At 40.0% G+C, this 14,657-nt stretch overlaps 1 protein-coding gene across 6 annotated transcripts in view; it reads left to right on the top strand.

Annotated features, from left to right (window-relative positions):
- The window catches only part of PPP2R3A (protein phosphatase 2 regulatory subunit B''alpha), a 193,889-nt gene that overhangs the window by 137,638 nt on the left and 41,594 nt on the right, over window positions 1-14,657 (top strand). For all 6 annotated transcript variants that reach the window (XM_074031091.1, XM_015445113.3, XM_005545831.4 and 3 more), the window contains 3 exons: window positions 3,039-3,214; window positions 4,301-4,419; window positions 7,280-7,386. In XM_074031091.1, the coding sequence (XP_073887192.1) occupies window positions 3,039-3,214; window positions 4,301-4,419; window positions 7,280-7,386 (402 nt within the window). The remainder of the gene's footprint in view (window positions 1-3,038; window positions 3,215-4,300; window positions 4,420-7,279; window positions 7,387-14,657) is intronic.

The raw sequence follows: 14,657 nt of genomic DNA on the forward strand, positions 1-14,657 counted from the left end.
AAGGGCGTCCGGACTGGGGAGCATTGGGCACAGTTGAGATGTGAATGCGATCTTGAAAACAGATCAAATGAGTGTATGCAAACTGAATGCTGAGATGCCCAGTCTTCATTCCTCACTCAGCTAACAGAATGCTGCCTACCTGCCCTGAACCTCCAAGCAGGAAACTGAAATGCTTTTCTGGGGAACTGACCTGCCTGAGAATAAAGACCTGAAGATTCGACACTGGGTCATCCCCAAGGAAAAACCCAGCCCATTCATTTTACAGTAAAGCCCAGAGTCAACAAACCCACAGATCAGAACCTCCGATCAGCTTTTTAGCACCTACTCTCAAATATGAGCAGAGAACAGAGGATCACTAGATACCTGAGTAAAGCCTCTTGCACAAAAGATACAGGCCAGACAAATAGTGGGGGAAGGATAGCTTGGATGAAACAGACTTTCAGAGAAAATAAAACTTTAACAACAAGAAAAAAAAAACAGTGATTATATCCTCAGAGAGATATGAGAAGAAATTACAATCACAGGACATGAACAGAATGATACATTTTATGAAAGGAACATTCAGGAAACCGAAAAGCTCTGAGCAGTCAAAACTACAATAGCAGAAATAAAAAGACAATGTTTAGAAGATAAAGCTGTGTAACCCTCCCAGAAAGAAACCCCCTCCCTCAAAAAAGATGAAGCAATAGGAAATAGAGACAAGATACAAAAATTGGAGAACCCGGTCAAAAAAATTTTAATAGAACTGGAAATTGAAATGTGGTACAGGCCTCATAAATAATTTTAAAATTTAGCCACAATGGAAAAATTTAAAAATAGGTAAAATTAAATTTGTTGTATATCTGTTTTGTATTTGTACTGAGAAAACATCTCAAATTTGATTAGCCACATTCAGATGCTCAAAAGGCCACATTTGGCTAGTAGCTATACCATACTGGGCTATGTAGATCTCAATAACTGTTCTTAAGAAAAAAAAAAGAAGGAGGGAAAGGGCAGGGAAGAGAGATACAAACATTTTCAAGGTCTGAAGGATTCAGTTTCCAAACTGAATAGGCTCTCAGAAAAGTCCAGCCAAATAGATGAGTTAGATCTCAACCAAGGCCATCATGATATTTCAAACTACTAAGGACTCAGAGAAACCTCTGCAGGCTTCTAAGGAAAAAAACAAAATGAGTTACAGTCAAAGGAATAGATACCAATAAAGCTTTAGACTTCTTATCAATACTGGATAGACAATGGATCAATACTTTTTAAAGTATGAAGGAAAAGGCCAGGCACAGTAGCTTGCACCTAAAATTCCAGCACTTTGGGAGGTCAAGACAGGAGGATCCCTTGAGGCCAGGAGTTCGAGACCAGTGTGGGCAATATAGTGAGACCCTGACTCTACAAAAAAAAAAAAAAAAACACTTTATTATTAGCCAGGCTGGATGCCGTGGCCCATACCTGTAATCCCAGCACTTCGGGAGGCCTAGGCGGGCAGATCACCTGAGGTCAGAAATTCGAGACCAGTCTGGTCAATATGGTGAAACCCCGTCTCTCCTTAAAAAAATTAGTTGGACGTGGCGGCAGGCACCGGTCATCCCAGCCACTTTGGAAGCTGAGGCAGGAGAATTACTTGAACCCGGGAGGCAGAGTTTGCAGTGCCGAGATCGGACCACTGCACTCCAGCCTGGGCAATAGAGTGATAGAGTAAGATGCCATCTGAAAAAAAAAATAAAAATTTAGCCAGGCATCGTGGTGTGCACCTGTAGTTCCAGCTACTTGGGAAGATTGCTTGAGGCCAGGAGTTCAAGGCTGCAATGAGCCATGTCGTGCCTCTACTCCAGTCTGGGCAGCAGAGTGAGACCCCATCTCTAAAGTTTAAAAAAAAAAAAATCTGAAGGCAAAACACCGCAAAGCTCTAATTCTATAACTAGCCAAAATACCAACCATATTAAAGGGTAGAGGCATTTTCAAAGATCCAAGATCTCAAAAAATATACCTGCCATGCTCCTTCATTCAGGAAGCTGCTAGAGAATGCGCAGAGTAACAAAATAATGAAGAAACAAAATAAGGAATGAGGAAAGTGCGAGAAACAAGAAATAGGAGAAAGGCAAAAGGAATCCCTGGATGAAACTGAGCGAGGCCTAGCGACCAAGCAGCCCAGATTAGAGTAGGTCAGAAGGAACCAAGAAAGACTTCATCAAGAACATGCCATTGACAGAGTACCTCATGGGACTGAGTGTGGATTTAGACAACTGACAGAGATTTGGGGTTGAATTAGTTGCAAGTACACAGAAAACTAAGCAAATAAGAGATTAAAGAAAAATATAAAATTATAAATTCTGAATGTTGAGCAAGTTAACTGTATTAAGAGGATGAGAAGGACATGTAGATAAAGTGGTGACAAATTATAAAAGAACTAAAGTTCAACTTTCACAGTGTGACATCAATACTTTTTGTTTGGTTGGTTGGTTGGTTTTTTTTCTTGAGGCGGGCATCTCATTCTTTCACCCAGGCTGGAGTGCAGTGGTGGAATCTTGGCTCGCTGCACCCTCGACCTCCCAGGCTCAAACAATCCTCCCACCTCAGCCTCCCAAGTAGCTGGCACTACAGGCATGCACCACCATGCCCAGCTAGTTTTTTGTATTTTTAGTAGAGATGGGGTTTCACCATGTTGGCCAGGCTGATCTCGAACTCCTGACCTCAAGTGATCTGCCCGCCTCGGTCTCCCAAAGTGCTGGAATTACAGGCATGAGCCACCGCGCCCAGCCTCTAATAATAGTTCTGAAAAGAAATACAAGAAGGGAGCAATATAGGCATGTTATCTGAAAATAGGAAGGTAAAAAGCAAAATAATCAGGGTTGAACATGGTTGGTTCTGGGTGGAAAAATAAAGGGAAGAAGGGGTCTGCCATTTTCTCTAGCAAACTTTGTAAAACTATATCTAAGCCTGAAGTGTATGTAATATGTAACTTTTATTTTAAAAGAAACATACTAAATCTGGATAAATGAAAGGTATTTACCAGGCCCATAATAATGATTGTCCTTATCGCCTAGCATTGAGTATTGGTTCCGCTGCATGGATGTGGATGGAGATGGTATACTCTCCATGTATGAGCTGGAGTACTTCTATGAGGAGCAGTGTGAGCGGATGGAAGCCATGGGAATTGAGCCCTTGCCATTCCATGATTTACTGTGCCAGATGCTTGACCTAGTGAAGCCAGCCGTTGATGGTGAGACCAAGCAATGGGACATGCACTGTTCACCTGTGTATCAGAGGGGGGCACAGAATCCTAGATTGTCCTAAATTGCTTAACATTTCAGAGTCTTGATAGAAGACTTCCCAGTACAGAAGTGTTTAAAGTTCCTCTTTGACTCTTAGTGTAGCAACTTTTTTGTTGTTGTTGTTGTTTTTTTTTTTTTTGAGATGCAGTCTCGCTTTGTCTGCCAGGCTGGAGTACAATAGCGTAGTCTTGGCTCACTGCAACCTCCACCTCCTGGATTCAAGTGATCCTCCTGCCTCAGCCTCCCAAGTAGCTGGGATTATAGGCGACCACCACCACGCCCAGCTATTTTTGTATTTTTAGTAGAGTTGGGGTTACACCATGTTGGCCAGGCTGGTCTCAAACTCCTGACCTCAGGTGATCCACCCACCTTGGTCTCCCAAAGTGCTGGGGTTATAGGCGTGAGCCACCATGCCCAGTCTTGGTGTAGCAATTGATGGCAAGTCTACTATTTAAGAAACAGGATTTTACACCAGGCACAGTGGTGTGTGCCTATAGTCCTAGCTACTAAGGAGGCTGAGGTGGGAGTATTGCATTATGATTGTTCCTGTGAGTAACCATTGCACTCCAGCCTGGGCAACACAGGAAGACCCTATCTCTTTTTTAAAAAGAAAATGAAAGTAGGGTTTGGGGGATGAAAGAAGATTTTTCCTTAGACACAGAAAGCACATGAGGAGAGATGGGGAAGGACTGCTTGATGGGCACAGAGTTTCCTTTTGGGGTGATATTATTACAGAACTAGATAGTGGTAATGGTGGTGCAACATTGTGAGTGTACTTACAGCCACTGAATTGTGTGCTTTAAAGTTGTTTAAATGGTGAACTTTGTTAGTGAATTTTACCTCAATTTAAAAAAAGAAATGGGTTTGAGAAATTGATACTCTTGAAAAAAGAAATGGGATTTAAATTTTTTTATTCTGAAAATAGGACTTTTATAATAAACATATACCTATACTTTCAGATGTCAGTGGAAGTTTTTTTCTCTTGCCAACACAGGTCTTCATGAAATTTACCAGATTTGTTTATTTTTATGTAGGCAAAATAACTCTAAGAGATCTGAAGAGGTGCAGAATGGCTCACATCTTCTACGACACTTTCTTTAATCTAGAGAAATACTTAGACCATGAACAGAGAGATCCCTTTGCGGTCCAGAAGGTACCAGTATAATTTTAACTTTTATTTGAGGGCTGCAGTATCAGGGGCTGTGTGTGCTACATATTAAAATGGTCTCTGCATGCTGGAATTTCAGTAGAGAGGTAATAATTTATAACATTTCATTAAAGAGTAAAAAGAGACAATAAAGGACCTGTAGAGCACATGTCTCTCCACAGGTGATCGTCAGGTCTAGGTAACCTGCATCTGCATAAGCACTTTCCACTGAGCAGACTCTACAGCTCATCTACTGATACACACACTGGAAACTAGTTACAAAAGAGTAGTTTTGAAAAAAAAAATTTTCCTTCTAACTTTTAAAAATGTATCAATAGGCACATCTGTATTAGAAACTATATTGGCCTCGATTCAGTTGTACCATTCATTTCCAGGATTCCATGGTAATTAGCTTTCCCCATCATGGTGAAAACTGGAATTCTCCATGATAGAAAACCTTCAAATAATATAACGCGTTTTCACGTGTTAATGATTGCTATACATGGCTATCAGTTTTGAATGCATTCTACATCTGAATAAAGATGAATACCCTTCCCCAGACACAGAAACCTGTGAACCCTCAGAAAACCCTATACATACTGTCCATGTTAAAAATAAAAACAATGTCACCCCTTGTTCTTACCATTCCTCTAAGAAGTAAAAATGATGTTAAGAACAGACTGTTGCAGTTGTGTAACAATAAACTATAAGAAGCTTTTGCAGTCTTTTTTCGTCTACATGTTCCGTAACTGTTTGAGTTATGCAATAGTAATAAGAATATGATCACCTTCTAAATAAGATAAATAAGAATTTATCGCCTTCCAGAAAGAAATATTCTGCAGCTGATCTCAGCATATCAAGTTGCGTTATCGCTGGTTTAAAGTCTGTTATATTTCATTGAATTTAACATGCTCCATAATTTTATATTTGTTTCTCTCTGTGTGTGTGTGTGTGTGTGTGTGCACGCGTGTGTGTGTGAGACAGAGTTTCACTCTTGTTGCCCAGGCTGGAGTGCAATGGTGTGATGTCAGCTCACCACAGCCTCCGCCTCCCAGATTCAAGTGATTCTCCTGCCTCAATCTCCCGAGTACTGGGATTACAGGCATGCACCACCACACCCAGCTAATTTTGAATCTTTAATAGAGACAAGATTTCTCCATATTGGTCAGGCTGGTCTCGATCTCCCCACCTTGGGTGATCTGCACACCTCAGCCTCCCAAAGTGCTGGGATTACAGGCGTGAGCCACTGCGCCCGGCCTATTTTATATTTCTCTAAGCAAAAACAAAACCCCAGACATTGCCAGTTGTAAGCCTATAATGCATTGCAATTTCATAAATGTTAGAAAGGTAGAGATGGGTCTTAAAATGAATTAAATATAGTAATTAATAGTGGTCATTGTTTAGGAACTTAACATTATTCTTGGCATAACTAACTGTAGACCCAAGGGCAATACTGACTCATGTTCAGCTTGGAAAGACATTTTATCTGAAACATAAAATTTCAAGAAAATTGACAAAAGTCTGTGGTCTTTTCCCTCTTTACTTATTTTCTGTGTGTTACCATTTTTACTCTAAAAATTTTACCTTTAAATTTTACTTTTCTTTATAAATGGTATAATTATTGATGTTTGTTCTGATCTACAAAGAACATTATCAGTCAGGAAGTGCTTAATAAATTCTGGGCACTGCGTTGAAGAGATACTGGATATTTGGAGATGGCAGAGATACAAGAACAAAAGGTGTCAACCAAAGTATCTGCATTAGAAAAAAGGAAATGATACGGAGAAAAGGACTGTTTCCAGGAAGATATCACAGACAACATGGTATCTGAGTTGGCTTCTAAAGAACAAAAGTTTGCCAGCGAATGCGGGCTTGGGGAAGGTACATTTCAGGCGGGCCTGTGGCAAAACACGTCACTCCAGGTGACTGCTGTGCAAAGTGCCAGAGGAGAGGGGACCAGAGAAATGTCTCTGATTACAAGGCTAAAGAATCTAGACTTACCAGGTGCTATGGCTTGTGCTTGTAATCCCAGCTACTTAGGAAGCTAAGACAGGAGGATCACTTGAGGCCAGGGGTTCAAGACCAACCTGGGCAACATAGTGAGACCCTGTGTCTACAAAAAAACTTTAAAATTAGCAGGGCATGGTGACATGCCTGCAGTCTCAGCTACTTAGTAGGTGGAATGCCTGTAGTCTCAGCTACTCAGTAGGCTGAGGTAGGAAAATCACTTGAGCCCAGATTTTGAGGCTGGCAGTAAGCTATTATTGTACCACTGCACTCCAGACTGGGCAACACAGTGGGACCCTGTCTCTTTTAAAAAAAAGAGTTGGAATCAGTCAGGCACGGTGGCTTCCGCCTGTAATCCCAGCACTTTGGGAGGCTGAGGCAGACAGATCGCCTGAGGTCAGGAGTTCGAGACCAGCCTGGCCAACATGGCGAAACCCTGTCTCTACAAAATACAAAAATTAGCTGGACGTGGTGGCACTTGCCTGTAGTCCCAGCTACTCGGGAGGCTGAGGCGGATCGCCAGACATTGCTTGAACCCAGGAGGCAGAGGCTGCAGTGAGCTGAGATCGTGCCACTATACTTCAGCCTAGGTGACAGAATGAGACTCCATCTCAAAAAAAAAAGAAAAAGAAAAAAATGGAATCTATACCTAAAAAATCTAGCTTCTAAACAGTTGAATTTTCCCTTTTGAGGTGTAGAAAATTACCGTAGGAGTGTTACCTTAGCACCTCTTTTAAACCCATTGAAATGAAACATTTCAGTTAGGATTTTTTCACAGTATACATTTGTGTGATGATCTATCTCCAATTCTTTGTCTTTGATTATTTTTGTTTCTTGTGGCTGTCTTCTTTCCAATCAGGATGTTGAGAACGATGGGCCTGAGCCCTCAGACTGGGACCGGTTTGCCGCTGAGGAGTATGAGACACTTGTTGCAGAGGAATCTGCCCAAGCACAATTCCAGGAAGGGTGAGTGAGTTTCCTTATGTCTTGTAGAACTTTTTAACAGGAATGCGCATGTCCAGAATATTCAGACCCCCTTACAAAATCCTTTTCTATTTTTTCCATTTTTGAATAGCATAAAAATGTGATTTAACCAACTTTAGTTAAATGATTACCTTTTCCAGCAATCTTCACTCATTTCCTGATAGTCTTCTCATGTCCATTTCCTTTAACAAGTCTCATCTTTCACTGGAAATCAAGATCACTGAACAATCAAACTACTATTTTGCTGATATTGATAAACCCTGTACATAAAGGAGGAGGCTAAAAGAACTAAAGCTGTGGCCAGGCACGGTGGCTCACACCTGTAATCCCAGCACTTTGGGAGGCCAAGGCGGGCGGATAACCAGAGGTCGGGAGTTTGAAACCAGCCTGACCAACATGGAGAAACCCTGTCTCTACTAAAAATACAAAATATTAGCCAGGTGTGGTGGCGCAAGCCTGTAATCCCAGCTACTTGGAAGGCTGAGGCAGGAGAATTGCTTTTACCTGGGAGGCAGAGGTTGCAGTGAGCCGAGATCGCGCCATTGCACTCCAGCTTGGGCAACGAGCAAAAATCTGTCTCCAAAAAAAAAAAAAAAAAAAAACACTAAACTAAAGCTCCTTCAGTAATAAAGATGATTATGTTTAGAACAAATTATTATACATGGTTTTGTGCAGGAAGTAACTTCTACATGTATTTCTACTAGTCAGAGCATAATTCCATAAAGGGACCATGTTAAGAAATTTAATTATCCAAGAATTTGACTCCTTGGATCATTTCAGCAACTTTATAATTTGCTGTTTTTTTCCATCATCTTCTAGTAACTCCTTCTGTAATTCTTCTAATTCTTCCTTATTAACTCATAGCTTCTGTAAAGGCCTCAATCTTTCTCATTAATGTAGTATACTTTTTGAACAGGCACTATTCATATGATATAATATTCAAAGAAACAAAAGAAATAGTAAGAAGTTTCCTCCTACCCAGTTCTCCTCCCCAGAAGCTACAAGTGTCATCATGTTCTTGCTTACCCTTCCAAAGAGCCTCTCTCTCCATCTATCTAAGTATATATAGAAAGAAATATAGATGAATTCTTTTTTTTTTTTTTGAGACAGTGTCTCAAATATGGTCTCTGATGTGGTCCATTCAGGTCAGCCTCCTGAGGCATAGAGATCAGGGAAGAGCAGGTTTAGAGGGATAAACAGAAACTATCCAGCCCCATAGATAAAGTCAAATAGTCCTCAATATAGATTGTACCAACTTATACCTCTACCATTAAATATTAGTTTTTTTGAGGGTGCTGAACCAAGCCATCACCAAAGCACTTTCTTTCATTGAGAGATTTCTTTAACCTGCTTAGCCACAAAACTAGGATTTCATTTTTATGGCGATGACCTGGAAACCCTTAAAATCATTCATTGTGCTCTCAGTATCTTAAGCCTCACTGCATGAGAATATAGAGAAATGGATTCACAAGCATGATTTAAAGGTTTTTTTGGCATTGAGCTGCCATACTAGGAATTACGGTTAGCGTACCAGTCTTAAGAGGCAACATTGCTGCAGTTAAGAATATGTGTGGATTGGGCCGGGCGCGGTGGCTCACACCTGTAATCCCAGCACTTTGGGAGGCCGAGACGGGTGGATCACGAGGTCAGGAGATTGAGACCATCCTGACTAACACGGTGAAACCCCGTCTCTACTAAAAAAATACAAAAATTAGCGGGGCGCAGTGGCGGGCGCCTGTAGTCCCAGCTACACGGGAGGCTGAGGCAGGAGAATGGCGTGAACCCGGGAGGCGGAGCTTGCAGTGAGTGGAGATCGCGCTACCGCACTCCAGCCTGGGCGACAGAGCCAGACTCCGTCTCAAAAAAAAAAAAAAAAAAAAAGAATATGTGTGGATTGGACAGGCGCAGTCACTCATGCCTGTAATCCTAGCACTTTCGGAGACTGAGGCAAAGAGGTCGCTTGAGCCTAGGAGTTTGAGACCAGCCTGGGCAATGTGGTGAAACCCCATCTCTACAAAAAATACAAAAATTAGCCTGGTGTAGTGGTGTGTGCCTGTAGTCCCAGCTACTCAGGAGGCTGAGGTGGGAGGATCACTTGAGCATGGGAGGCAGAGGCTGCAGTGAGCTGAGATTGCACAACTGCACTCCAGCCTGACAGACAGAGCTAGACCCTGACACACACACACACACACACACACACACACACCCCCCCCAAGTGTGGATGTTTAGAATAGTGAAAATTTGGAGGCCATCTAGATATCTAATGGGAAGATTAATAAAATTATACTGCATGTACCCTGTACAGTTCTATTAAGCATTAAAATCATTTTGTGGATGTGTACTTCTGGACTTTAATTAGGAAAAACTGGAGGTGAGGAAGAAGACTATGAAAGATCAAGTAAAATGTAATAGAAAAGAACAAAAAAAGTATCCAAAAGAAAATTAGGTATATGTAAGGAGAGCAAATGGGATCTTATTTATGTATTTTAGACAAAAGAATATATAAAATAGCAAAATATATTAAAAGACAATAGAAAAGCTTTTTTGAAATAAAAGAAAACCTGAATAGGAAAGGTCAGAAATCACGCCTTGTCCAGGAAATACTGATAATGAATAGTGATTGACCCCAGATTTGCATTGTGAATTTACTAGAACTCAAGGATGAATAAAGGTATATCATTGAGTTTTTTGTTTTTTTTTCCAATTTTAAAAATTCAAGTCACCAGACAACTGGTTAAAAAAAAAAAAAAAATCAGCATGCCTCCGTAAAATTGAATACTGAAAGACCATGAAACAGTGTTTGCAACTTCCTCACAGAAAGAAACTCTATATCCAAGAATTTTATACCAAGCCAAGATGGTATTCAAGCATAAAGACACAGATAGATATTGTCAAACATATGAGAACTAGAGATTATATAATACCCAGGAGCTCTTCCTTAAAAAGTACATAATCTTAAAACCAAGAGACAAGCCAAAATAAAAGGCTCAGAAATGAGCAGCCATGGTAGAAAAGAAATAATAGTGAGCATTCAATCCATTTAAATGTAGAAATGAGGCTAAACAACTAAGGACATTAAAAGAGAGCAGAACATAATATTCCATAAAAAAAAAAAAGTGTAACTGAAGATGTAAAAAGGAGGAAGTAAATATATGTGTAAGTTTCATTAGCAGGGTCTCAACAGATGCTCTCAAAAGCTGATAAGTTGGGGGTTTAAGAAAATTAAAATAAACTGTTACAAAACTAAAGCCAGACTAAACATTCTAATTAAATCAGAAAACATGTACACACAAAAGAAAAACACAGACCATGCAGCATAAACTAAAGATGCCAGAACTAATGCAAATATTTCTAGAACAGTGAATGTAAAAGGAATAAAGTCACTTACCAAAATAAAAAGATTCATTTATTGCATGACAACAACAAAGGTTGAATGTGAAAATAATTAAAACCCCCAAAAAACTATCTTGATAACATCAGATTTTTATTTCTTTTTATTTTTTTATTATACTTTAAGTTCTAGGGTACATGTGCACAATGTCAGGTTTGTTACATATGTATACATGTGCCATGTTGGTGTGCTGCACCCATTAACTCATCATTTACATTAGATATATCTCCTAATGCTATCCCTCCCCCGTCCCCCAATCCCACAACAGGCCCCAGTGTGTGATGTTCCCCTTCCTGTGTCCAAGTGTTCTCATTGTTCAATTCCAACCTATGAGTGAGAACAAGAGGTATTTGGTTTTCTGTTCTTGCAATATTTGCTGAGAATGATGGTTTCCAACTGCATCCATGTCCCTACAAAGGACATGAACTCATCCTGACTTTTTTTTTTTTTTTTTTTTTTTTTTTTTTTTTTTGAGACAGAGTCTTGCTCTGTCGCCCAGGCTGGGGTGCAGTGGCCGGATCTCAGCTCACTGCAAGCTCCGCCTCCCGGGTTTAGACCATTCTCCTGCCTCAGCCTCCCGAGTAGCTGGGACTACAGGCGCCCACCACCTCGCCCGGCTAGTTTTTTGTATTTTTTAGTAGAGACGGGGTTTCACCGTGTTAGCCAGGATGGTCTCGATCTCCTGACCTCGTGATCCGCCCGTCTCGGCCTCCCAAAGTGCTGGGATTACAGGCTTGAGCCACCGCGCCCGGCCCTCATCCTGACTTTTTAATGATCACCATTCTAACTGGTGTGAGATGGTGTCTCATTGTGGTCTTGGTTTGCATTTCTCTGATGGCGAGTGGTGATGAGCATTTTTTCATGTGTCTGTTGGCTGTATGAATGTCTTCTTTTGAGAAATGTCTGTTCATATCCTTTGCCCACTTTTTGATGGGGTTGTTAGTTTTTTTCTTGTAAATTTGATTGAGTTCTTTATAGGATCTGGATATTAGCCCTTTGTCAGATGAGTAGATTACAAAAATTTTCTCCCATTCTGTAGGTTGCCTGTTCACTCTGATGGTAGTTTCTTTTGCTGTGCAGAAGGTCTTTAGTTTAATTAGATCCCATTTGTCAATTTTGGCTTTTGTTGCCATTGCTTTTGGTGTTTTAGACATAAAGTCCTTGCCCATGCCTATGTCCTGAATGGTATTACCTAGGTTTTCTTCTAGGGTTTTTATGGTATTAGGTCTAACATTTAAGTCTCTAATCCATCTTTAATAAATTTTTGTATAAGGAGTAAGGAAAGGATCCAGTTTCAGCTTTCTACTTACGGCTAGCCAATAAATGATTGCTATTCTAACTGGTGTGAGATGGTATCTCATTGCAGTTTTGATTTGCATTTCTCTGCTGGCTAGTGATGATGAGCATTTTTTCATGTATCTCTTGGCTGCATACATGTCTTCTTTTGAGAAGTGTCTGTTCATATCCTTTGCCCACCTTTTGATGGGATTGTTTTTTTTTTTCTTGTAAATTTGTTTGAGTTCTTTGTAGTTTCTGGATATTAGCCCTTTGTCAGATGAGTAGATTGCAAAAATTTTTCCCATTCTGTAGGTTGCCTGTTCACTCTGATGGTAGTTTCTTTTGCTGTGCAGAAGCTCTTTAGTTTAATTAGATCCCATTTGTCAATTTTGGCTTTTGTTGCCATTGCTGTTGGTGTTTTAGACATGAAGTCCTTGCCCATGCCTATGTCCTGAATGGTATTGCCTAGGTTTTCTTCTAGGGTTTTTATGGTTTTAGGTCTAACATTTAAGTCTCTAATCCATCTTGAATTAATTTTTGTATAAGGTGTAAGGAAGGGATCCAGTTTCAGCTTTCTACTTATGGCTAGCCAGTTTTCCCAACACCATTTATTAAATAGGGAATCCTTTCCTCATTTCTTGTTTTTGTCAGGTTTGTCAAAGATCAGATGGTTGTGGATGTGTGGTATTATTTCTGAGGGCTCTATTCTGTTCCATTGGTCTATATCTCTGTTTTGGTACCAGTACCATGCTGTTTTTGTTAGTGTAGTCTTGTAGTATAGTTTGAAGTCAGGTAGCCTGATGCCTCCAACTTTGTTCTTTTGGTTTAGGACTGTCTTAGCAATGCGGGCTCTTTTTTGATTCCATATGTACTTTAAAGTAGTTTTTTCCCAATCTGTAAAGAAAGTCATTGGTAGCTTAATGGAGATGGCATTGAATCTATAAATTACCTTGGGCAGTATGGCCATTTTCATGATATTGATTCTTCCTATCCATGAGCATGGAATGTTCTTCCATTTGTTTGTATCCTCTTTTATTTCACTGAGCAGTGGTTTGTAGTTCTCCTTGAAGAGGTCCTTCACATCCCTTGTAAGTTGGATTCCTAGGTATTTTTTTCTCTTTGAAGCAATTGTGAATGGAAGTTCATTCATGATTTGGCTCTCTGTCTGTTATTGGCATATAAGAATGCTAGTGATTTTTGCACATTGGTTTGTATCCTGGGACTTTGCTGAAGTTGCTTATCAGCTTAAGGAGATTTTGGGCTGAGACAATGGGGTTTTCTAACTATACAATCATATCATCTGCAAACACGGATAATTTGACTTTCTCTTTTCCTAATTGAATACCCTTTATCTCTTTCACTTGCCTGATTGCCCTGGCCAGAACTTCCAACACTGTGTTGAATAGGAGTGGTGAGAGAGGACATCCCTGTCTTGTGCCAGTTTTCAAGGGGAATGCTTCCAGTTTTTGCCCATTCAGTATGATATTGGCTGTGGGTGTGTCATAAATAGCTCTTATTATTTTGAGATATATTCCATCAATACTGAATTTATTGAGAGTTTTTAGCATGAAGGGCTATTGAATTTTGTCAAAGGCCTTTTCTACATCTATTGAGATAATAATGTGGTTTTTGTCTTTGGTTCTGTTTATATGCTGGATTATGTTTATTGATTTGCATATGTTGAACCAGACTTGCATCCCAGGGATGAAGCCCACTTGATCATGGTGGATAAGCTTTTTGACATGCTGCTGGATTCGGTTTGTCAGTATTTTATTGAGGTTTTTTGCATCAATGTTCATGAGGGATATTGGTCTAAAATTCTCTTTTTTTGTTATGTCTTTGCCAGGCTTTGGTATCAGGATGATGTTGGCCTCATAAAATAAGTTAGGGAGGATTCCCTCTTTTTCTATCCATTGGAATAGTTTCAGAAGGAATGGTACCAGCTCCTCCTTGTACCTCTGGTAGAATTCGGCTTTGAATCTGTCTGGTCCTGGAGTTTTTTTAGTTGGTAGGCTATTAATTATTGCCTCAATTTCAGAGCCCGTTATTGGTCTATTCAGGGATTCAACTTCTCCCTAGTTTAGTCTTGGGAGAGTGTAAGTGTCCAGGAATTTATCAATTTCTCCTAGATTTTCTAGTTTATTTGCGTAGAGGTGTTTATAATATTCTGTGATGGTAGTTTGTATTTCTGTGGGGTCGGTGGTGATATCCCCTTTATCATCATTTTTTATTGCATCTATTTGATTCTTCTCTCTTCTTTATTAGTCTTGCTAGCGGTCTATCAATTTTGTTGATCTTTTCAAAAAACCAGCTCCTGGATTCATTGATTTTTTTGAAGGGTTTTTTGTGTCTCTGTCTCCTTTAGTTCTGCTCTGATCTTAGTTATTTCTTGCCTTCTGCTAGCTTTTGAATGTGTTTGCTCTTGCTTCTCTAGTTCTTTAATTGTGATGTTAGGGTGTCAATTTTAGATCTTTCCTGCTTTCTCTTGTTGGCATTTAGTGCTATAAATTTCCCCCTAAACACTGCTTTAAATGTGTCCCAGAGATTCTGGTATGTTGTGTCTTTGTTCTCATTGGTTTCAAAG

This window comes from Macaca fascicularis, chromosome 2 (assembly GCF_037993035.2).
Source record: "Macaca fascicularis isolate 582-1 chromosome 2, T2T-MFA8v1.1".
NCBI classification, from domain to species: Eukaryota; Metazoa; Chordata; class Mammalia; order Primates; family Cercopithecidae; genus Macaca; species Macaca fascicularis.